Below are 25,654 nucleotides of genomic sequence, written 5' to 3'. Positions count from 1 at the left end.
GGTTGTTTACTACATTGAAAAAGGTGATGTGCTTTAGTGGCACAGACTGATTTTATCGGTTTAGCCTTGTTTGGCTACTGGTTGCCAAGAGAGATCTTTCCTCGAACCACTCGCTTTAAACCACCGTCAGTGACAGAAAGCTTTCCGGCCACCATGCGGTAGGATGAACCGGCAGTTATCAGTTTTCTGTGTTTTTTGTGTCCACTGTTTGTTTGGAAACACATGACAGAGGATATATCAGAGTTAAATCATTTCCCTGTCGTTGTATTTATGAAAGTATTTACCTTTCAAACTGATTTAAAGTCACTAACATAGATTTACAGAGTTGTTAGTATAGTGCAGATGTGATTTACATGTGAAACATATTCTACTCTAAAAATAATGTGTTTGTAATGTTGTTGGGTGGATGAGGAGAGGAAAGGGCTGTCCCAAATCCGTGTGACGCTGTGTTTCTCCTCTTGGTTTTTTTTTCCTCGAGCTCCACAATCAGACAGAGTCATTCATTCATGTCCAGCTGCCAGCTCGGTCCTCTCGTCCTCTCCTCACTGCTGACAGGAAATTCTGACCTGCAGTCTTTTGCACCCAGACGTATTTGGAGAGAAAGATGCAAAACCTAGATGGAGAAATGTGTGTTTCTGAGAGTGTCCTCCTGAACTAAGGTCCACCTCTAATAATCGCTCATTACCTTTCCCCCTCTACTTCATTTCTTTACCTCTGTCCTTCAGCCTCGCTCCTGTAATGCCTCCTAATTGTGCGCCAGAATGCTTCTTAAATGGGCTTTTAGGATACAGTTGCTCAGCAGTGTGGCTTTTTTCTCCACCAGCCTCTCTGCTTTTTATATCAGCAGCTCTCATTGCGGAGCTGGACGCTCTCACGTTAATGTAGTTGTTAACAGCTTGTGGTCACTGGGCGGTTTGTGTGGCTTTGCTGTTTGAGCTGACACGCTCACTGGAGGCAGAGAGAGGCTGTGTGGAAGCTCTGGATCCCAAAACGACCAGGCAGAGAGGGACACTGTCTTCTCTGACTGACTTGTCTAGATAAAGAAGTAAAACATGATGACCAGGGGTTTGAACGTCTTTGTTGTTGATCACAATTCAAATTCACAAAGGTTTGAGCAGCCACCATTTAACATGCTCCACACTTTGTGTTTAAATAGCAACAAACAATGAGCATAAAAATTGAAAACAAGAGGGATAAATTGTCAAGGAACAAATGAAAATGTTTATTGGTTGTTTCTTTTGTTCTCTTATCTCAATTTCAAACCAAAAAACACCCTTTAAGGCTCAAATTTGTTCACTCAGGACCATTTCTGTCAAAGGAGGCCTGTCTTTGTGATCTAAGACATGACTAAATTTAACACATGACATCACCAATGCCGCCTGCGACTTTAGCACAACTTGATTATTTTATCGTGTGAAAGTTAAATTCATCTTTATCATTTCTTATTTGTGATTTAAATCACTTCCTTCACAGTTTAGTTACTTCTTTTCTTTCAGGGACAAATCTTAAATAAAAATATCTTTTTTTTTAGTTGTTAAGTTATGACTGTCAGTGGTGATGGATCATACAAATGTTTTTTTTTCATGTTCTTGTGTCACTCCCACCACTTGTAGTGAGAGTAGTGAGAATTAGCACTTGGAGGGAGGCGTCACTGAAAGTCACTATCTGCCGTGTAATAAACATCCTCATCTACACACCTTTCTGTCTGTCAGTCCTTTGACTTGTGACACTGTCAAATTAACTGTGGGTGTTGTAGAAAGTGAAATCACATCGACTCTGACCGCATTTCTGCCCTCGTTATCGAAATGTCTTTGCGTCTCAGCTGCTGATGCTGCTAATGTGTGTACTGTATATATACTATATACAGTATAAATGTAAAGTTTGGCTTTGCTGTAAACACAACAGATGACTGTAACTCTTAAGTGTCTGTGAGTTTGTGGTTCAGGTCGGTTAAATCCACTCCGTCTGTGTCTCTCATCTCTGCAGGAGTCGGAAGATCCAGATCCGGAACATTCCCCCTCATCTACAGTGGGAGGTCAGTTGTTTGTGTGTGTGTGTATGTGTGTGTGTGTGTGTGTGTGTGTGTGTGTGTGTGTGTGTGGACACTGAACAGCACCAGGTAGTATATAAAACATTTTCCCGAAAATGAGTCACAAGGCTTTATACTGCATTTCTCTCTAGGCTTAACTGTTTGTGTTTATGTGTGTGTGCTTATGTCTACGTCAGTGTTTGTTACTTTGTGGATGACAATGTGAGTGTGCGTCAACATCTGTAGCCTTGCTGGGGACCGAGTTGTTTTTCTCAGTGTGAGTGTCTCCGTCTTCATGCCTGCTGACTCTCTTGTTGCTTTCCACCGTATCAGTAGGTTTTGTCTACAAGCTCCTAGAGAACCCACAAAACTTTCCGGACCATTAAAGGAATTTAAATATCAACTTGGGCAAATCAGCTTCCCTGTTTGTTTGACACATATAAAAAGTCCCAGATTTTATTTTATTCTTTTACATTTCAATGCAACCTGGCAATCCAAAGGTGGCTCATTTCACAGAAAAACAAAAAGGGTTTTTTGGTGGTGGTCATGTTCTCGCCGTTGCTGCTCAGTTATGCTGTTTTTACAAAGGAGACGTAGCGTGAGCAGCACGTTTAACAGAGCAGCAGCTTCCATCTGTGTGTCTGCACAGGATGCGTTCAGGCACAGTTAAAGAGTTTAGGTCATCTGTGTTTTGGCAGTGCTCTACGGTGGCCCTGAGGTGGAAAACACAACAACAAATGCTGCGTTTAAGTTTCTAAAATGTTGTGTTTTCTGTTTTGTTGTTGTGTTTTGCACCTCAGGGCCACCGTAGCACTCAGAGCCCCAACATACAATCACTGTAGTTAAGTGTGTAAAACAGAAGAAAATAGACTAATTTTTATGTGCATATGGTGCAAGCTGCTACATGGCCTGTGTAGACAGTCTTATTGATTAAAATAAAAGTGTATCTGTTCCATCAGACAAACGACATCCAGTAGACTTTCCATTTTTTTCATATCAGTTTTCTCCTATTGCACCAGGTCTTACCTAATTCCAGCTACTCTGTTGCAGCCCACAAGAGCTGTGATGGATGAATAAATTGACCCAATAGTGTCTCTATAGATCAATATTTGGAACATGACAGAATACCAAAACTAGTGAAAAAACCTTGATCTCTGAACTGAATTTCTCAACTGTTATCACTGACGTTACTGATGAAACAGCACCAGAAAACTTTAATATTTAAAACACAGTGTTGTGTAATGTCCCTGTATTAAAATATCTTATAATAATGTTTGGAGTTATAGCAGATTCCAATTAAAGTTGAAGTTTACTTTTGGATTACAGCTTTTGTTTGTTTGTAAAGTTCACTGTTCACAGTGACTCCTAGTTTCAGACTTGTCATTTACTAAATCTGGTTGCACCAATTCAGGAATGTCTGAGACTTTGGTTTGTTTTAGTTTCTGTAAATCGGTTGCTAGGAAACATCTGTAGTGCTGTCAAACAATCCAACTTCAAAAAATAACACTTTCCTGACAATCCTTTGCAGATGCAAGTATGACTTTGTTTTCTTTATATATGTTATGCATACAGGGATAAATATTTTTTGTTTCAGAATTAGTAGTTGATGTAAGAAGGAAATATCTGATTATGCGTTGTTAATGTAATAATTAATAAGCATAAATTGGTGAGGTTTAGAGCTGTTGGTAGGTGTATTTTTTCACTTCAGACACAACCAGGCTATCTTTCCCCCCTTACCTCATATCTTTATGCTAAGCTAGGCTAATTGCCTTCTATTTCTAGCTCTATACTGCATGCACAGACATGAGATCGATCAGGTCATCTAACTCTCAAAAAGGAAGCTATGTTATGTTTCAGAGTATAACTATTAAACTACTGATGTTAAACTATAAACGCATTAAAGCAGCAACAGGTAGATGCACTGGACAGTTAAAACAACAGTAATGTTACAGACTTAAGCCTAATTTAAGAGCTCATAGTTAGTCGCATGCTTTTAGGTCTTTTATTCACTTATAATATATGTCCAGCATCTCAACTCATTTGTTAAAATCGTGATTTATATGTCTGTTCCTTGACTTCAGCCAGTGTTTATGCTAACTTAAGTGTGTATAAATGTTATTTTAATAGATGCAAGTTGGGTAAATGGGTGTTTGTGCGTCTACAGCCCTGTATGGCATTAATAAATGCTAAACTATAAAGGTTAAGTGTCAAATATGATGCCAGTATAATAAAAATGACTAATAATATTTTAAAAACTTACTTCACTCATATATCTGTGTTAATAGTGAACCATGCTAGTAACTCTTTCAATCTTTCATTGACAGTTTCTGTTTGGCAGTGTTTCTGATTTACTACCAATATTCTAAGATAAATGAGTATCTGCTACAGCACTTGCTATTAATTTGAGCTCTTCCTGATTAAACAACAATAAAGTTTTTAGCATTCAAAAAAAGATTTACTAGCTAGTAGTAAGCGTACGTACATCATTGTAACAGTTGTTTTCTCCCATGTACAGCATTCATTTTGTTCAGACTGTAATTACAAGCAGCTGAGGGTAAAAAACTGTTTACGTCAGCCTCCTAGTCGTAATTCAGTTAAAGATATTGGAAATTACTGACAGAAACGATATCTCCCACATAGCGAAAAGAAGTAAAGAAATGTGAACAAACATGACAGTAAAGCCGCCATCGCTAACAGCAGTGAGCATTAAAATAAACTCCCATATTCACTTTAATTCAATTGAATTTGTTTGAATCTGGTTTCTCTTGTTAAAGAAATGATTAAAAAAATGTAATAAAAACAGCTGATTTAGGCTAGCAGTTGGGGTGTAGTGTAACATCTTGGGATAATGTGTGAACAAACGGGAGGTTTTTCTGTTTTCACCCTCTGCTGGCATTGCATGAATGCGGCATCCACCAACACTCTCTTCTAATGTCATCTTTCCAACGTTTTAGCAGTTATTTCACATCTTATTAAGCCAGTAAGTGTTCTTACAGCCGTATCTGAACTACTCATGGCCACTCGACTTACTTCTTTTGTCCATCTGCAAATGTTTACCCACTGGTCTTGTTTGTTGAAACTGAAATATTAAATAAGCAATTTAGCATTTCATTTTTTAAGTTTCCATCCCTGTCTAGACAAGTTGAGTGAATTACACAACATACTGTACAGTACTGTTGAGTAAGGTTATCTTAGAAGGCTGTTTTTTTTAAAATTAATTTGTAGTATTACAAAAGTCAAAGTGATTTTAAATGAGGTTTTTGTTCTTTCGCAACATAACCCTGAATTTCCAGTTTTTCTTCTACTCTCTTTAATACTACCACTTGCTTCATTGTGTCTTGAACACTGGCCCACATAAGCAGCACCAGACCTGTGCGTATGTGTTTGTGTGTCTGTCCATGTGCTCATGTGTTGTACTTTTTCCTCTAACTCTCTCTCATTTCTCCCCCAGGTTTTGGATGGCCTTCTAGCTCAGTATGGTACTGTAGAAAACGTGGAACAAGGTACAGGACTCTTTTCTTCTTGGGTTTTAGTTGCACATCTCATCATCTGGCTCCAAATGTTCAATGCACATGTGTCTTATTTAGCAACACACAGACCTCCCAGTGAGTCAAGTCTCCCTGTGTGACTTCCTCGTTACCATCAACCCACACACCCATTATCTAAACATAACCCATCTCTGCATATAAATCAGCTTTTATCATCTTGTCTGCGTGCGTGCATGCCTGTGTGCACGTGCGTCTCATAAGTTTGACCCGGGGAGCAGAGCGTTTGAATTACACGCAGCCTCTATAATAAGCACTGTGAATTGCCTCGGATCCCCCTTGGCCACAGCGTATGGATTGAAGTGGGCAGACATGGCAGATGTCCAGTAGTAATGTGTCTGTGTGTGTGTGTGTTTATGCCTTTATGTGTTTGCGCGTGCGTCAGTTTTGGGGAGGTGCGTCGTGGTAATGGGGGAGGACACTGTAGGCGCCTGTGGCGAGGGTTTTGCAGTGTCTGATGGAGTGTGTGTTTATGTGTGTGTGTGTGTGTGTGTGTTTGCGGGGTAGTCAGCAGTAGAGCTATCCGTAGGAACTGTTCCCTGTCTCCACACACGAGTTGTAGAAGCGTACAGCACACACACTCACTCAAATCCTCATACATACACTGACGAGCAGAGTGCCTTTCTGTGCATCTAACCAGCCAAGACCAACTTCCACCCACTGTAGTCATGACAGGTGCTAAAAGAGAAGCCAGGCGCTGCTGTAGAACAGCCTACTTCATCTTTACTGTACCAGACAGCAGCGCGGCATTTCCTCTTCTGTATCCTACAACTCGGTTTTCCGAACGTCACAGTTGCACAGTTTCAGTGTGCAACGAAAGCCTCAAAAGACACGTCTGTCCCCGTCTTAGTCGCTTTCCGTGTCCCTGTCCAACACCCTGTCTGCGCACCTTGTCTGCCTGTCACTTTTTGTGTGCCTGCGCCCGTGCGCTCTGGTTACAGGGTGAGGTTTTGGAGGAGTCCCATGTTCTTGTGTGGCATGGTGAAGGCTGCCGGTGGCGGGGCGGGGCAGAGCTGGCTGTGAGCACCGGGGCCGGGCACCGTGCCAGGCTCTGCCCACTCTCCCTCTCTAAGCCAGCTGGGCGCTCTCACTGGTTTTAACCCTTCCAAACCTGCTGTCCGCCACGCACCAGCAGGTTTGGAAGTTTGCTTTTTCACTGATGGAGCGAATCGCTCCGATGATGCCTCACTTTTCTAAAAAAAAAAAAAAAAAAAAAAAAATCTCACAGGAAAAAAAAAGTCCACTCTGAAACTTTTCTTTTTCACTATTTCTGTGATATTGGCAACATACCTCGTATCTCTTGGCTCATTTATTTTGGCGATTGTGTGTTCATGTGTTTAACTTGCCAATTGTTGAGATGGAGTTTATTAGCCTGTTTTTGTTTAACTATCTAAAGCATCTGCAGTAAATGTCTTTTCTGCCAGCTTTGGCACCAATCCTCACAGTCAAAGAGAAAGGGCTTCCTTGTAGACTCATTATTTTGACATTTAGCGGTCACACAAATAGAGATCCACCCTTGAGAAAGCAGAGACGCATTTGTCTCTACTGACAGAGGCCTTGATAGATCAGAAAGCGTTTCATCAATAAGACATGCTTCATTTCTGAAACCCTTTTCTCTTACTATCACTGTTAGTCTCTCTACAATCAGGTACTGAAAATTACATTCTCCAGAAGATGAAAAGGTTAATTAGATTACATGGGTTGAGCAAACGTGTATATACCACAAAAGTTAATTACACACTTATACCTCATATAAAACAATTTCAAAAAAACATTTAGTATAATAGACAAGTGATTTTCATGCTTGTTCTCATAGACAACAGAGAAAAAAGTTGCAGTTCAGCCTCATTACTCAGAGGCCACTACTTGTGAGACTTGTCCTCACTTTAGGGCTGCAGCTAACTTTTTTCTGTGTTTTAATTGCTTTAACTGTTTTGTCCAAACGACAATCCAAACCTAAAACATCCTGAGATGTTAAATCATAAGAAATGATTAATTGATTATCAAAATAGATGTCAGTTAATATAAATCAAATTGACCTCACAGTTCAATCTTTTAAAGCATGTTAAGCACGTTGTTCTTTACTCACTGAGCAGCACAGGACCGCAAATCTTCCCAAGGTGTGTCTGTGTTGTGCATTGCATTGCACTTTTGCGCAGATTACTTGCTTTGTTTAGCCTGTCATGTCAAACTTTAATCTGTTATTGTGCAAGTGGCAGAGAGGCTATTGTGTTAAGCAGCTCCTATCTGTAGAGGCAGCAGCGGGGTCTGGAGGGAAGCCAGTGCGGCGATGACTATAATGGTTTCACACAGACAAGTGGCTCTCTAGGTCACCAGGGGAACCTGGACGCGTGTCTAACTCATCTACAAAGACCTGCTATGTGCATGTGTAAATGTGGCCACACCTTTATTTACTGTATCTCATGTTTTTGTTTTTCTCCGCCTTTCTTTTCTCCACAGTTAACACTGATACAGAAACAGCAGTGGTGAATGTTACGTACGCAACCAAGGAGGAAGCTAAAGAGTAAGCAGCACAAATAATCTCTCTGATGCAGTCAAGTTGCAAGAATAAGGCTCGGGGTACACTTGCTTTTTACCAACGTACATGCACAGACAAGCAGCTGCAACACAATCAGTATTGTCCGCATTGTGTTCTTTGTGTGTACCTGGAGGATTAAAAAGTATATCCACTAGGGTCGGATCAAGGTCAAATCCTCTCTGGCTGACACTGGAAAATCTTTCTCGATTTTGCAGAACGTAAGCATAATTAAAAACGGTGACACCCAAGGAGGCTACTATAATGTTAATGTTGAGATCACAGCAGAAAAAAGAGCAGCAGCAGCAACAAGTTTCTATTAGAGTTTGTTCACATTAAGCCGAGATTGTTCAGCATTACAAACGTCTCCAGAGTGGATCAATTTCAAACCGCCAGCCTTTTGGAAAACGATGATGTAATCCTGCCCAGTTGCTGTTGTAGTGCGTCTGGCAGTAAACGTAAGAAGACAACCTTTTGTCGTCTCTCGTTTTCCGTGTGATCACTCATTTCAAATAGTTCCAGTCACACGGTGCAGCTGTTGTATGTGGGAATGATTGATGGGTTAAGAGGTAGTACTCTTCATCCGCAATCAAAACTACACTGACACCACAAACAGTAAAATATGTTAATGACAAAAACCAAACTGTGAATTCAGCTGTATTAAAACAGAGTACATCACAGCCAGCGCCCTGCCAGGCGTTGGCTTTAGATGAGATTTAGCACTTTACTCTTTGCTCAGATGTTTCTTTAACTTCGTTTTCACACATGAACATAGTTTAAAAAACTAGCCGGCATATTGTGGACATAGTCTTAGTGCTTCTTTAAATCTTTCCACCTTTGTTGCTGTTGCTTGTTCAGAGTGTGCTGCCGACTTTGCTTCAAATCCTTATATACTTCCACTGTTTATGTGCTTAAATGTCTTCATTCCTTATGACGTGCACAGTAAATGCGAGGTAGCCGTCATGTGTACATGTGTCGTTAAAAGCAAGTATATCAGAGACTTGAGAAGATATCTGATCTTTCATTTAAGACAGTATTTCTTTATTGTATTCATGTATCTATTTATGTGATTTACATCGACTCATCATTATTATGCCGCATACCTCTTATTCTCTTATTCCTTCTTCCCTCTCCTCTTCCTCCTCCTCTTTATGTCTCGTCCTTTGTTCTTCTTCCTTTCTCTCTCCTCATCATCTTCTGCTCCTCTTCCTCCTCCACCTTGTGTTCACTACCCTCCAGAGCCATTGAGAAGTTGACAGGACACCAGTTTGACGACTACTCCTTCAACGTGTCATATATCATGGACATGGATGCTGCTCCGCCCGTCCAGGCTGCTCGCACACGGCGCGGGGGTCGATCGTCCCGGGACCAGGGCACTCCTCAGCCTGGGCCCTCAGGAGGCTTCGGCGCTCTGCGCCCCCGGCAACACGACTTCCCCCTGCGCATGCTCGTGCCTACTCAGTTCGTGGGAGCCATCATCGGCAAGGAGGGCCTCACCATCAAGAATGTCACCAAACAGACGCAGTCCAAGTAAGATACTCTGATGAAGACTCTCGTTAATCACGCTAAATCTTTCCTGGTGGTTTTTTGTCTTTCCTGCTTTGTTCATGGTCTTTTTAACTCTCAGACAGCTCTGCTCTAATTTTGTTGAAGCTTGAATTCATAAAAAAAATCAATGAAGTCCAATTGTCTGACGTTGGATTCAAGATAGCTTACAAGAAAAGTTGTGAAATAATATTTGGAAATGAGATGCCCGAATAATGAGTGCTTCATGAGTAGAGGATGGCATGTTTACTGCTGCCTTATATTTCCCAGTTTATCTTGATTTGTTTGTTCCCTTTTTGATATCTTTGTTTTTCTTTTCAGCACTGCAATTTTATTTCTCTTTGCTTCTTTCAAATCAATATGCAATGTAAGCAGAGTTGACTTTAATACTCTCTCTGTCTTTACTCTACTCTGTCTATGTCGTATCCATGCCTCTCTCTCTCTCCCTCTCCCAGGGTGGACATTCATCGGAAGGAAAATGCAGGTGCGGCAGAAAAGCCCATTACCATCCACTCAACTCCGGAGGGCTGCTCCTCCGCCTGCCGCATGATCCTGGACATCATGCAGAAGGAGGCCAACGAGACCAAGACGTGAGTCGGCACTCAAACACACGCGAACGTTCCTAAACATGCACATAAACACACTTGAATGTGCTTATCCAGAGCATGTATACACTTCCATGGGGGAGATTAGCTATAATGTGTGCAGACTGTAATCTCATCCTTTAACCTGCCTGCACACTTTTTAATCTCACTGTGCATTCTCTGGCTTGGACCACTAACACAGTAAACACGGTGTGAACATGTGATCGCAGCTTAGCATTTAAGAAATGAGGTCAACATGTCTAATTGGGCTTGACATTTTTAACAAGATACTGCAGCTTTTAAACTCTTTGAGCTTCATCACCCACCTTTCACACATAATACCCGTGTTTATCTTTGTTTATCACTTTAAATGTATTGTTTGTCAAGGGTTCTGCACTCATTTACAGTACTCCCGGTGATGTGTGCACACTACCAGCATTGTTAGAGATATTTGTAGATTTCAGATTGGGTTGCTTATTTTGCCATTTGATTGCACCCGGTGCTTTTGTGTCTTTGTGTGCATTCAAAGACTTCTCATGGCACCAGAGAGTATTTCAGGCTGTTTGATTGGATGAAAATCTTGAGCATTGCTTCTAAATAAAACTTTTCACAACTTGCTGTGATAGAAATCACACTTTGCTTCCTGTCAATCTCCTGACATCCAGAGGAAGTTAGGTCTTAAAACTTTGCGGCCACATTTGTATCTTCTTCTTCTATTGTGTTAAAGTTTGCTAAGGTTGAAAAGAAAACATACACCAGCGTACATTACACCATGACTCAGAGAAATGTAAACCAGATGTTTGTTTTTTTTAAATTTTATTTAAATCTTTACTTTATACAGGTAGTCTCATTGAGGTTGAGATCTCTTTTTCAAGAGAGACCTGAGAACAAGAAACACTGAGACAAGCACACAATCAGCAAACAGAAACAACACAATTAAGGTCAGAAGGACGCAATCAACAAACTATAAATAAAAACAGTAACAAGAGTCACAAGAAACATCAGATAGTGAAGCTTTAAAATCTCCAAGGGGAAAGAAATACTCTAGTTTGAAGGCAGTTTGCAGTTCATTCCATGTAAAAGGTATTTAGTACCTGAAACCAGTTCTGCCAACATTAGTGCGAACATATGAGATATTTATAGTTACTGGATCATGCACTGTAATTACATGATTTAAATGAGAGAAGAGATGTTTGGAAGCTTCAACAATTCTTTATAGATGATTATCATGAGATGATTATTTCTTCTTGTCTGTGAGGGAGTCCATCCAATCTTGTGATACAGAGAACAATGATGAGCATGAAATCTGTCGTTTGTGATAAACAGAGTTTAGCTGCTGGATTGATGATGGGGCAGCATGACAATACAGAATATTGCCATAATCAATTACAAGCATTTAAGTTAACTGCACAGTAGTTTAACGGTTTAAAAAAGACAGATAGCCTTTAACCTCTTCAACTCCTTGAGGATGTCGATGTCGGCGGGTGACATTACTGTCTTTCAGAGGCTGTTGTTGGCTCAGTTTTAAAGCTTCAGTGAAGATACTGGTATCATATGAAACTAGACGATCTAAGGAATCGACTAGTACTGGATTGGTATTGGATGTTGTGCTAGCTTGTCAGGAAGGGGGCTAAATAATGCTCCAAAGTTAGGCTAAATTTTGGTGAGAGAAAAACTGGCATGGCCAGTTGAGGTCACAATAGGTCATTTTATACCACTGACCACTCGCCTCAGGATATCTGAATGAAAGTGGGGTGTATGGGTACCCATGAGTCTCCCCTTTACAGACATGCCCACTTTATGCTAATCTCATGCAGTTTTTTGCATGCAGTATGAATGTGTTTTTTGGTATTTTTGTCTATTCTAAAAATGGTGTATTTGAATATTTCTGCATACTGGGATCCCTAAACAGTCTTGGAAATTATATGAATTGGGTATGACTGGAAAGCTCTTTTGGATTCAATGAGTCCAATTGTATTCATGTGTGATGATGTTAATCCCCATAGTAGCCTTTTCATTGTAGTGAGACGATCTTTTGAAAACTGACCTCACTGTATAAAATGGCCTATTGTGACCTCCAGGATGAAACTAGAGGCATTCAGAGGATGTTTGGATTTCCTAGGTATATTATTGACAATAAAGGGCTTTCTAAGCAATTTCCAGACCCCACTGCTGCCTCTACTTGCCATCCAATCGCTGTAAAATGCAATTCTTACAGAAATCTCCAAATGTCAAAGGTTTTTGATACCAAATCACAGCATAAATTTTTCTATGATGTTCCTCAAGGTCTTGGTGTCTTAATGTGGTATTTTGAAGGGATTTTTGGCCATTTTTATAAATTCTGGAGTGGTCAAAAATGGTCGCACCAAATCTGTGTAACAAATGATATCAACCCAAAAATTGCTGCAACAACTTTATAGACATAATGAGCATTTGAATGGCTATCATATACTTCCATTATAATGTTCAAAGCCCATATACACTCTAAACTTTAAAAATTTGAATGGACGCCTAACCAAAACACAATGTTCATTACAAATTTATTACTAGTAAAACTTGACAACCAGTTTTAAACTGCATGTCAAATTAATCTTCAGGCTCCCAGCTTTCAGATGATGTATACCACTTCTATGTGGCATATAGTGTTGACCTGCCATCTCCCCCTAAACATCCCCTGTTCCCCCAAAAAATGGATCTATGGTAGGGGGGTGGGAGTGGAAGAAGTTAATTCTATACAAGCCTAGTTTAATCTTTAATTTTTGAGTCAAATGTTGAATATGAATCTTGAATGACAGCCATAATATCAATGTCATAATGTCATAAAGCCATTGTAGATAGTAGTGGGCTGTAGCTTTAAATGCCACCAGTAGTTTCCTTTAAATTGCCTCAACATGGGTGCCACACCTGCAGAAATGAACCTGTCACTTCCGCTTTCCCCACACCCTCTAATTTCACCGCATCTAAGGGGCCCAACACCCTGTGAAACCCAAACTACTGAAGTTGGCCTCTAAACTCACAACACTGCCATCTCCCCTTACTTGCCCCACAGCTCACCCCAAACTAATTTCACCCCACAGCCCAGATCCACACTCAAAGATTATAACGTGCTCTGACCTGCCACCCCCTCCCTTACACACACACACACACACACACACACACACACACACACACACACACACACACACACCCCCACCACCAGTAGGCCTGTGACCCAGCCCAAAAACAACCACAGCATCTGGTTTCCCTCCACCACAACTTACATTCACACTCACACCCCACAATATAGATTATATCAAAATTATACTAAAAAAAATGCATACACTTATAAATAAATAAATCAGAGATGCTTTATTTTACGGGTTAGTTATTTACTATTTCCTAGAAATTACTGTGTAATTTGGTTCTAATTACAGGGAAAATAGAGTTCTGAGACTGTTGTTTTAGTTATTTTAGTTAGTTGTGTTGCGTTTGAAAGCAGTTGTTGATTTCCAGAGGAATTTCTTTGAAAGAACTGCTCCATTTATCTCAAGTAATTGTCCATTAATAATTCATTCATTTTTATAAACTTTATTCGTTACATTGAATTGTGTGCTTGCCGGACACAGTTTTTACATTTTTGCATTTTCAGCTGACTTGCTGTTGCACAGACTCAGGTGCTTCGTAATCAGTTAGAATAAATGAATTGGAAGTGTACCAATTGAACGCTGCCACAACTTTGCCTAAAATTTGTGCAGAATTACATTGGTTTTTTTCAGGAGATTTTCAAGGAAACTGATGCAAATGATGAAGAATCAAAACAAGTTTTTTTATCTGATCTTTTTCTTTTGTTGAAAAAAATTGATGTGAAATTTGCTTCATTATTTATTGTATTTTTTCTTGCTTATAGGGTCTTATAGGCATATTTTACCCTGTTTTTCTCTTCACATTCTGTTACCAGAAGCACTTTCTGAGCTGTTTTCTTGTTTACTGTAAACCACATTGATCAGTTTATTTTTATAGCAACAACTTTTGGGTGCATGTGGACACAAAATCCGCGTGTGAATACTTAAAGTATTTCATTTTATCCAAAAGACACTGACATCATTTACACACTATTAAACGAAAGGTTTGTGTCTTAACATTGTGCCCTGTGCTTTCAACAGCACTTCATGCTGGGCAGCTATCCACATTCCTGTTCATCCCCATCACACCATAACATTCCTCACACCACATCAGTGACATCCAGCGGAGCTTGTGCCCAGTCATCTTACCTCACGTGTGTGTGTGTGTGTGTGTGTGTGTGTGTGTGTGTGTGTGTATGCAGGACGGAGGACATCCCTCTGAAAATCCTCGCCCACAACAGCCTGGTGGGGCGACTGATTGGGAAGGAGGGCCGCAACCTGAAGAAGATTGAGGAGGAGACAGGGACCAAGATTACCATCTCCTCGTAAGTCGCCTCTCCTGCTACTTTCACACGCACCCACGGTGCTCCGCAGCTACGCTTCTGGTTGTATTAGCACCTTGAGGAAAACACACACACTCACTAAGTGCTTGTATGACAGTGGCATTGTTGAATAGCAGCAATTATACTTCAAAGTTCAAAGGCAAAGTTTGTACTTAAATTTTACCAATGCACAAATAACAGGCAGTGACTTCAACTTCTTGGCGCCACACCTCTCTCCCTCCGTGCCCATTAGCCTTCACAGCGTGTGGTTTCACTTAACTGAGTTGTTAGAGAACAAATGTTAAGAGTTGATTACAGCTCCTTCACTCCAGAACATGATATTAGTAAGGTGGTGATTACACCCCATTTAACGGACTGTGCTCACCAGCCCTCGTTCATTTAGGGCTAATGAATTGCTCTGTCTCTGTGAGCTCTGAGGGCATAATGAGCCTTGAGAAAGAGACAGAGTGGAGGAGAAAGAAGAAGCGGGAAGGAGATGGTCCTTCTAAGAAGAGGCAAACAGTACGTACAATTTTCACGGCTCGGTGAAATCCTTTTGGAGTGTTCTCCACGTCCACAGACACTGAGCAGAGAATAAACTGGTTCTGCTACAAAGGCCCAAAGGTGTTGTTTGTTTGAACTTTCAGCCAAAGTAGTTTATGGAGCCATCATGTACTTTATAGAGTCGTTAAAAAAGATTTAGTTTAGATATGACTGATGTGCTCAGTGGCGCTGTTTTCAGCTCACCTGCTCTCTGAGGCTCCTGCAAAGGTGAGGGGAAAAAAGATCAAGGTGAGCATCATCATTCGTGATTTGAAAAATATGTGTCTCGCAAAAGGCTTAAAACTTTTTTGTACCTAACTGTGGTTAAATCCAGAGAGATTGAGCTGTGATTCAGCTGTTACACAAAATAAAGAGATCAAGCTAAATGTTTTGCAGCAGTGTTTTTACACTCTATTGGCTCTTTTACCCTAGTTTTTCTATTCAGAAAATAATAGGCAAGGATATGTGACTCCATTTTATCTGTGTATGCACATCACTGTGTTGCATCTTGACCTTCATCACGGTTAGTGGTTGTGAAATTTCTTCTGCGGCTCTGGAGAAGACTTTGTCAAGTCTGAGGAAATAATCCTGATGATGTCATCTGGTTTATCTAAATTTGGTCTTGGAGACTTTTTTTTTTTTTTTCCCGGAAAGCCCGTGTTACAAATTGGAGGTGTGGAGTTTAAAAGAACCAGGAAGGGAGGGTCTAATGAAAGATGCCATTGAGTTGCATTATGGGAAGTGTAGGATCCAGGCTTTTTTGAGCTTGACTCATACTAGAGAGCTTAAAGTCAGGATTTTGACCACTCTCTCTCTTTTATTGTGAGTTGTTAAACTTTATGGAAGTGTAATACTAAATTACCAGAATTCTGTCATCAGCAGATGGTTTTTCTGATTTCCTAAGAAAATAATTTTACCGTCAGCTTTGACAGCAATGATACAACCTACAGTAACACTTGAGTGAGATAAGCACAAACACAGGAAATCCAATTAAAATCTGCTGCCCTTCTGAGAAAATATGTGAGCAGAATATGACTGTGCCTGTTCTCTGTGTTTGTATTTGCATAATGGGAGTACTTATTTGTGTGTGTGTGTGTGTGTGTTTGTGTGTGATCTCCCTTGCAGGTTACAAGACTTAACCATTTACAACCCTGAGAGGACCATCACGGTGAAGGGCAGCTTGGAGGCGTGTTGTAAAGCCGAGGCGGAGATCATGAAGAAACTGAGGGAAGCCTACGAGAATGACATTGCTGCTATAAATGTAAGCCGAACTCAAAGGTTACCATCTGCAGGCCTTTTAAAAGTCTCATCTGTGTGTGTTTGTGTGTGTGTGTTTAGGGTAATGATCTCAGGTTGACTCACATAGACTGACAGGTGAACAACAGAGTGGAGTGATGATACACAGGAGGATGATATCGCCCTCCCATTCACACATATCACGACCAGCATTAGTAATACCGGTTGTTGTGTGCTTAGTAAATGGATAACAGTAAACAATCACCAAATAGCTCATCAGTGACTCGAGTGTGTGAGCACTGCGTGTCTGCGTACGTGTGTGCCTGTTTCACAGAGCCTCTGACTCACACTCACTTCCCCCCCGCTGTGTGTCTGCTGTAACACACTGCGTTTCCCAGCATCCGTCTGATATCTGTAGGCTGCTCCCTCACCCAGCTCCTCTTTCACACTGCCCTGATGACATCACCGGTGCCGCAGCCAGAGAGGTCAACTTCAGAGGAGGAGAGATAGTGACGATATCACACACCGCACGCTCTCCGTCGCAGTGACACACAGATGAGATTCAGAATCACTGTCGCTTCTCAGACTACAACCGCTTATTCTCCGTTAATTGCATGCACGCTGCCAATTTTCTCCCTAATTTTCGTCGATCCGAATGCCGGCTTGGAAATAATCATCAAGAGGTATCACACAGCATGCAGTCAAATTGTGCTGGCTGGTGTGAGCGGTCCTGGCACCTGTTGGGACCGTGTGTCTACACAGTAAGCGGTTAGGGCCATCTAGCGTGACACCGTGGACATTACACAAAACTTTGAAAAGTAACAAGGAAGTGAAAGGAGACAGCGTGTTGTCGGCCATGAAAACCAGAATAGCTGACTGAAATATTTTTGTCATGCACATACACAGCACACACACAAGTATAAATAATGCAGTTAGAGGTTCAGTAGTAAAGGATCTACTCACCTAACTAGGGCTACAACTCATTTTCATTATCTATGGATTATTTTCTTGATAAATTGATCAAAAATTTGGTCTATAAAATATTAGAAAAAGATGAAAAATGCCTCTTAAAGACTTGTGTTGTCTGAGTAAGAATCCAAAACCCGAATATTTTCAATTCAACATAACAAAAACATCTGATAAACTGGAAACTAGAGAATGTTTGGTGTATTTTCTTGATTGAGTTGAATGGCTGCAGCTTTTCACCTTAAATTTATTCGGACACATTCATTTCTCTTCTCTCCTTGAAGGTGATGTAAGAGGAAAACATTAAAAGCAAGATTTATGTTTGTTTCTGTGACCTCAGTTTGCTGTCAGATTAAATAAAGGACAGTTAAAGAATTAAGGCCCTTAGGGTGTTTTTTATTTTTTTTTAAAAAAGAAGTAAAAAAGAATATGCTCACCTAGAAGGAGTGATGCGTTTTTTTCCGCATTTACTCTTCACTTCTTATCAGCGGTAGAAGTTGAGCTCACTGCAGATAAAACTATAGTAGTCAGCGTCCTCTTGCAACAGAAAGGATAACTCATGGATGCCTGTGGATGTAAAACCCATTTTAAAATCAGTTTAAACTAATCCACTGCTGTGTCTAATTTATCTCTATAGTTTGTCATGAAGTCTTCCCCACTTTTCTTGTAGTTTTCAGCTCGTAACTAAAATCTGTCTCTCCTCAACAGCAACAGGCCAACCTTATCCCAGGCTTGAACCTGAACGCTCTGGGCATCTTCTCCTCTGGTCTGCCGGTGCTGCCCCCTGCTGCTGGACCACGCGGTGCAGTGACCCCTGTGGCACCAGCAGGATACAACCCATTCTTAGTGAGTACACGCTCCTTTTTCACACACGACCTCTGCACACACAACCATAAAAGGTGAGAGGGAAAAAAGATAAAGAATACCTCATTTGGAAGTCGAGTGTTGGTTTTATTCACCCAGCAAAGCAACGCACAATCCCTGAAGGAATTAGTTTTGACTTGATAAAGCAATTTGTTTCCAACACATAGTAAACCGGGTGCCCCTGAAATGCTTTTTGAAAAAACAATAGTGTGATGACTTCTTGCATGATGTTACACACAGTTTGAAACAACCAGAATTCCCCCATCTTCTCCAGAGATGAGTCAGTTTGTCTGTAAATCAAAGTCTCCACTCATAGCCTGAGGCAAGCCAAAGTGGTGTGAGACACAGTGTGAGAATGTATTTGCGTGCTTCCTAGTCAAGAAAGTTAGAGTGTGATTCACTCAGAGTTTATGCCCTGAAATTCCCCTAATAGGAGCTCCAGTTGTGTACGTGCGTGTGTGAATGAATGTGTGTTAGTATGAGCGCCATCTGATCGGTCTGCTTGTCACTTCACTTTCAGAGTCACTCTTCACATCTCAGTGGCCTGTACGGGGTTCCTCCAGCAAGTGCCATCCCCCACCAGCACTCAGTATGTTCCCTTAAATCTGCACTACAGTCAATGTTGCCGTGGTGATTGGAGACTCTCCTGCTCACTTCTTGTGTTTTGTGTTGCTAGATGATTATTTTGAATAGTAGAGGGCAATTTGAAAGCCATGTTTTTTTCCACACAAGCTTAGGAAAAGTTATCTTCCCTGTGTGTGGCAAGGGAGAACTCCTACAAGACTCCTGCGAAAAGATATAAGACTAATAGAGAGGGAGACATAAATAACAGACCATGACAACCTCTCAGTCAGCGTCTAGCGTTGGACAGTGAGTCGAACATTCCTGCGTACCATCACCCATTCACCAGAACACCACAAATATTTCTGGATGGGGACTTTTCAGCCTAGAGTTGTCCTGTGGCTCGTAAAAATTCACTTTATAAACCTCAAGTACATGAGTGTTACCATGCTAAGAAAAACAAAAACACAGGGCAACCATTGGCCCTAATAGGAAATATTCCATTCAGACGCAGCCAAAGTGGGATGTTTACCCAAAGCGCAAACCCTCGAAGAGAGTTCAATTTAGCTTTGCTTGCATGTGGTGTCATCGTTCTCGGCTGCTCTTCAAGTATCTGACAAGTTAAATCAAGTGTTTGTGTCTGTTCTGTTGTCAGTGCATGCATGTTTGCCACCGTCAGCAGTAGAGTAAAAGTGTAGTAAAACATCTTTTTACTGTGTGGTTATGTTGATTTTTTTTGTGTGTGTGTGTTTTTTTAGCAACAGGCTCCAGAACAGGAGGTCGTCTACCTCTTTATTCCAACTCAGGCAGTCGGAGCTCTGATTGGCAAGAAGGGCCAGCACATCAAACAACTTGCCCACTTTGCTGGAGCTTCCATTAAGGTGGGTTTGTCAGCGTGTGTCAGTAAAGTGCTCACTTCAGCGAGAAGGGGAAGGAGGTGGTCAAACCCTCTCTGATCAACTTGTAGGGTTGAGTCCACAAATACGGGTTAAATGCATTTTTCAAAGCCTCAAATCGAGCGTTAAGGTGAAGTTATCAAGTTGGCAGACCACACCGGAGGTTATTCATGGTCCATCTAGGGAGGTGGGACAGCTGGTCAGTGGTTTTTTGTAACGTAATTTAAGGCGTTTTAAGAATTTGCTGGCTTCTCAGATGATGCAGCCGTTAAATGCATTACAACAGAACAAGCTCAACAGCTTTCGACCAAATGTTGTCCTTATTTGTCTCCATAACTCCTCTCTGTGTGTATGTCAGATCGCCCCAGCTGAGAGCCCAGATGTTACTGAGAGGATGGTTATCATTACTGGAACCCCAGAGGCTCAGTTTAAGGTAAAAATACCATGAATGTGCGCATGAATGTTTGTTAAAAATGACAGTTTTATACTGAAATTGTATTCATACATTTTTGAGGATGAAATTGCTGCTTGAAATTCATAAACATCTTTTCAAAAATCATCCGTTCTGTATTCTAGTAAACAGCAGTGGATCATTGTGTATCCCCATTTTCCCCAGTCTCTCCTTGCCTCATACCCTCCTCTGTATTCCAGGCCCAAGGTCGGATATTTGGAAAGCTGAAAGAGGAGAACTTCTTCTCAGCGAAGGAAGAGGTCAAACTGGAGACGCACATCAAGGTTCCCTCGACTGCAGCTGGCAGGGTCATCGGTAAAGGCGGCAAGACGGTGAGTTGATGCACAGGAGAGAAAATGAACTGAATTACGGTTAAGGTCGGAAGTCTTTTGGGAGTAATTTTGAAAGTCTGTTATTTTATTCTGACATAAACAGATACTTTTTACATCAAAAGGGGCAATTTTACATCTCCATAATAATTAGATGTGTTTGGTCAAAGGTAAAAAAATTAGTCAGCAAGGAGAGAAACCTGTTCTTTGTGCAATTTATTTTTACATTTCCACTTCCCACCTACTGTAGTCTGAACTCTGTTCTTTTGGAAAATATCAGTTTTAACGACATTTTCTTTTTTAAACTAGAAACCTTTTACTGAGATGAGCTACTATTTATAATTATATACAGAGATTTTAACACAAGCGCAATAAATATCAGTAAAAGTGCTCCACACTGTACATCAAATAGTACCTTGTTTACTGTAATTTGATACCTTTTACAAGTGATGTCAGTGTGTTTTAGAAGTCAGGCTGGAGGTGAAATGCAGAACAACACGATGACCTCTGGACTGGTTTGTTTTCCAGGTGAACGAGCTGCAAAACCTTACGAGCGCTGAGGTCATCGTACCGCGGGACCAAACTCCAGACGAGAACGACGAGGTCTTTGTGAAAATCAGTGGGCATTTCTTTGCCAGCCAGGTATGCAAAACACACAGTTGTTGTTGGTTATTTTTGGATGATTAGTTTGACGAGGGTGACATTGTTAATGTGCAAATTATGCATTTCAAAACAACTCTTAATTGAGCAGCTATGTATGTGCCTCACTTGTGACTGTTGCTCACTTTTGTTTGGTTTGTGTTTTGTGTCTTTGCTCATTTTGGCTGTCAAAGCGATTCTGCACTCTTTCATCCAATTTTATTTATCAGTTGACATTATAGCTGATTTCAGCGTACTCCACTGAGACAGTTTAGTTTTGAATTGCGTCAACACGAGAGTCAGGAGGATGTCAGTTATGCGTTGTCTATACACACCCACAGGGTGGACCTGAGAAGAAGCTTAATCATCAAAAAACGCCTGTGTGAGCGTACCATGGCTATGCATAATACATTTAAACTGAAACCAAAACTAACTGTTGCATACAGTATCTACTATCACTAAATGTATACGAGATGATAATCAACTGAAAGATAAATAAAAAAAAACTGAATGAAAAGAGCAAAATAAGTAATTAAATGTAAATGTTTGACGTTACTCAGTTAAAGGCCCTGCAAACCTCCACAGGGGTTATTTTGGCTAATTAGACCTCTGCTCAGGTTGAAGCTGGGTGGATTTATGATAATTATGTGAGTTCACTGGGCCTCGTGTACTAATAACAATGATAAAGGTGTAAAAATTACAGCTGCAACAAAACTAACACAAAAGTGACAATCATGCACGGCCTGCGCACACCCGCACACCTGAGAAAAGGTCTAATCAGACAGAATAATTGAAATCACCTTTGTCTGTGTACCATAGGTGTACATGCTCTAAAGACTAAATAATTATTTATGTATTTATTTACCATTTTGAGGTAAAAGTATGTTTAGGTGTGTGTTTAATGGCAGCTTTGAAGGTGACACATGTACTTTACTATTACTATAATACACCAAGGCCACAGAAGGGGTTTCTTTCATCGTTTCTTTCATCCTTCATCGATGGTTGTCAAAAGCTGAATCATGAAACAGGAGCTTTCTTTTCTCATTGCGTATCTGCTACTGAACTGACTGGTATCAGCGGGTCGTCAAAATATGAAGCTACTATGAATCTCATTCGGACAAATAAAGAGGTTATCTTACAAAGTAACAGTCTTTTTTGTATGAAATTCACTCTTTGTGTTTCCTTGTTGAGCTTCAGTGCAGGGACAGTAATGAAAAAAGGGAATTTTGTATTAAAAACAACTGTAACTTTGGAAAATATCAACTTAATTTGTATAACCCAAACTGTTAAGTCTTATATTAGCTTCAGATAAACTGTGGAACAAATTTTTACACTGTTCATTTTGTCCACCGTCCATCACTTATACCTCAATATACGTACAGTACTGTGCAAAAGTAACGCTAAATGTAAAGTGAGGATGCTCTCAAAAATAATTCCATTAATAGTTTTTTATTTATCAGTTAACTTCATACAAATTGCACGAAAGACAAGAAACCTTAATGAAATCAATGCCAATCTGATGTGACCATGCTTTGCCTTTAAAACAACACAGGCTCTCCTCGGTACACCTGCACACAGTTTTTCAAGGTACTTGTCAGGTCGGTTGTTCAAAGCATCTTGGAGAATTTGTTTCAGCTGTTCTGTGGATTCAGGTGTCTCAGCTGCTTCTGTCTCTTCATGTAATCCCAGACTGACTCCATGATGTTGAGATCAAGGCTCTGTGGGGGGCGTCCCATCTTTTGCAGGACTCCTTGTTCTTCTTGTCACTGAAGATGGTTTTTATGACTCTGACTGTATGTTTGGGGTCGTTGTCATGCTGCAGAATAAATTTGGGGCCTTTCAGACGCCTCCCTGATGGTATTGCATAATAGATAAGAATCTAAACATCTAAAGTATCTAAAACTTTTGCACAGTACTGTATGTATGACCTGATTAATGTTTTAAAATCATGAACATACCCATCAACAATTATTTTGTCAGCATTCAACAACTACAGATCCCATTAATCTTACTTACACTAGGAGTATTTTTGACAAAACCTTAAGAAATTGATGACAGTTTAAATTCAACTAGAGCTCATTATATTTGTTTGCTATTTTTAAGCATTGTGGAGCTGCTTTCCCTTTTATTGTACTGTACTTTATCAACTTGCTGTTATTTTCATATGGACATCTTGTCATGTCTCAGTTAACACCTCATCCTGCATGTGACGTCTTTCCAACAGACTGCACAGAGGAAGATCCGGGAGATCATTCAGCAGGTCAAACAACAGGAACAGAAGCACCAGCAGGGCGCCGCCGTGTCACCGCACCACTCCAAGTGACCAGCGGGGTGGCTCCAGTGGGCGCCAGCCAATGAATGTAGCCCTCCCAAACGGACAGAGACCTACCCAGACAAAGGCCAAGGCCAAGGGGGACATGCAGGGCAGACCAGCAGCACCGGGATCAAAACCAAAGAACTTCACGAGGGGGGAAACAAGTGAGAGCCAAAGGCTGAGGGCATTGTGTGCACTGCCAGCCCTGTGAGAGCAGATAGAGTGGGAGAAACCGTACTGATATAACTGCAAAAACAGACAAAAAAAGACCAAAACAATTAAAAAAAACAACAACAAAAAAAAAATCAAGAAAAGTTGAAATGGCAGAGAATTTGGGAACTGTTGTCTTCACAGTTAAAAAGGTAAAACAGGAAGTAGTATGTCGCCCTGCATAACGTTATCTCTTTAGTTGGACTAACATAGGCCTAACAGAAAAAGCAACTGTATTAACACGAGCGTAGGTGAGGCATTGTGATTCATACTTTGGGTTAGAGCAAGAGTGAGTTACAATGGACGCCTTCTCTCACAAGAGTTTGATTAAATATCCTTAGCAGTATTAATACAGGGTAGAAAAGTATATTGATACACACTGACAGTATGAACTGTTATTTGTCTATCAAAATAACAGTAAGTCTTGGTGTTGTTTTTAATATTTTGCTTGTTCCAGAGATCGATCGGGCTGCAGCAGCCACATACAGCGGTTTCCCTCATTTGTTCATATTTTAGGTCACTGAAATCAAAACGAGCACCCCTCCCCCCCCTCCTCCCCACCGTTAGTAATATGGTGAATGGTTCTGAATTTTTGTAACAAGCCTGTGTGTGTGCCAACGCAAAAGATAACGTCCCTATGAAATGTTTCGCACCATTCATATCTGATGCTACACTTTTTTTTCTTTCTTTTCTGCTAATTTCTGCTATCACGTTCTCATCACTCTCTCTCATCAATCATAATGTTATTTTTAATAGGATAAAAATATTTGTCGTCAAGAAACACTTTTTTTTTTCTTTTTTTTTTCCTTTTTAGCCTTTTGATAACGTTGAACTGACTGCCACTTGTGCTCAACAGAAGTTAAATGCAACAGAGGGATTTTTTTTTTTTTTTTTGGGTATCACTCTCCCATGCTGTAGAGTAGACTGTATCTACATTCATGCTTATTGTCCTGATGATAAAAAAAAAAAAAATCAAAAGGACGTGTCAAAAGACATCCTCCTCAACGATCAGAGCAAATTGACGTCTTAAAAGCAAACAATCGGTGCATCTTTGCTTGTTGACAGGTATTTTGAATGTGCACCGCCACACGCTCAGCCTTACGAGGACGTCACGAGGGCGAAAACAAAATGTGAGGCGAGGGCCCGGTTAGTGGGTTGGGGAGGGGAGGGGAGGGAGGGAGAGTGCATACCTATGGAGTGGCAGTGAGGAAAAATTAGATATAGGGTGGGAGTTTATGGGGAGGCACTGTATGACCTGTGGTACACACACAACCACAAACGTGACCGCAGCCGCGTTTGGCTTTAACCCTCTCTTGTCAGGGAGCTTTCTAAAACGGCTTGACATGACAGCTGTGAATGTACGATATGCAGCCTTTTAGAAAAAAAAAAAAAAAAAAAATCCCCCCCACCCCCCCACCTGCCGTGTCCAGCAGGCCAGGCCAGCGGCACAGACACACACAGATTGTCATTCTCACTCTCGCTTCTTTTTTTTTTTTTCTCCTTTTACTTTAACGCTTTTGTTTTCGTTCGTTTATTTTGCGAGCTGGCCGACTGCTGTGCGAGTACGCTGGACACGCAGGTCCTGGTGTCCCCTTTGTGCTTTACTTTGGAGACCATGGAAGCTTGTTGCCTTATTTCGTCACCTATCAAGACATCGAACCCATCAGCTTCATCTTCCAGACGCAAGGTTATTGCCAACACGCACAGCTTCCTCCGCGCGTGTGTGTATGTGTGTGTGCGTGTGCGCATGTGTGTGTGTATATATATATATAAAAAGAGAGAGTAATATTTATGAATCTATTTTTTTCCTATTTTGTGATGAGAGCTATTGATAAGAAACAAAAGAAAACAAAGTCCTTTTCTTTTTTTCCTCAGTGGGACACTGCCATATTATTTTGAAGGGAAGTGTTTATTTTCTTGAAAACTAGACTATGAATAATAATATAAATAAAAACCTGAAAAAATGGGAGAACAGTAAAGTGA

The 25,654-nt window shown here is 40.8% G+C and overlaps 1 protein-coding gene across 6 annotated transcripts in view; it reads left to right on the top strand.

The window, feature by feature from the left end:
• The window catches only part of igf2bp2a (insulin-like growth factor 2 mRNA binding protein 2a), a 64,871-nt gene extending 40,035 nt beyond the window's left edge, over window positions 1–24,836 (top strand). For 5 of the 6 annotated variants that reach the window (XM_042425938.1, XM_042425936.1, XM_042425937.1 and 2 more), the window contains 14 exons: window positions 1,987–2,035; window positions 5,481–5,532; window positions 8,035–8,098; window positions 9,350–9,640; window positions 10,111–10,245; window positions 14,543–14,665; window positions 16,331–16,466; window positions 18,116–18,253; window positions 18,792–18,860; window positions 19,591–19,713; window positions 20,087–20,161; window positions 20,380–20,511; window positions 21,037–21,150; window positions 23,372–24,836. In XM_042425938.1, coding sequence (XP_042281872.1) covers window positions 1,987–2,035; window positions 5,481–5,532; window positions 8,035–8,098; window positions 9,350–9,640; window positions 10,111–10,245; window positions 14,543–14,665; window positions 16,331–16,466; window positions 18,116–18,253; window positions 18,792–18,860; window positions 19,591–19,713; window positions 20,087–20,161; window positions 20,380–20,511; window positions 21,037–21,150; window positions 23,372–23,470 — 1,600 coding nt within the window. In that variant the 3' untranslated portion in view covers window positions 23,471–24,836. Of the gene's footprint in view, window positions 1–1,986; window positions 2,036–3,504; window positions 3,564–5,480; window positions 5,533–8,034; window positions 8,099–9,349; window positions 9,641–10,110; window positions 10,246–14,542; window positions 14,666–16,330; window positions 16,467–18,115; window positions 18,254–18,791; window positions 18,861–19,590; window positions 19,714–20,086; window positions 20,162–20,379; window positions 20,512–21,036; window positions 21,151–23,371 lie in introns of those variants that run through there. The other variant, XM_042425941.1, reaches the window with a different exon arrangement.
• Window positions 24,837–25,654: the final 818 nt, after the last annotated feature.

The sequence above is a fragment of the Thunnus maccoyii genome, chromosome 11 (genome assembly GCF_910596095.1).
Source record: "Thunnus maccoyii chromosome 11, fThuMac1.1, whole genome shotgun sequence".
Taxonomy (NCBI): Eukaryota; Metazoa; Chordata; class Actinopteri; order Scombriformes; family Scombridae; genus Thunnus; species Thunnus maccoyii.
Note: the sequence above shows the minus strand (reverse complement) of the source record. Positions and strands in the feature narration are given on the sequence as shown.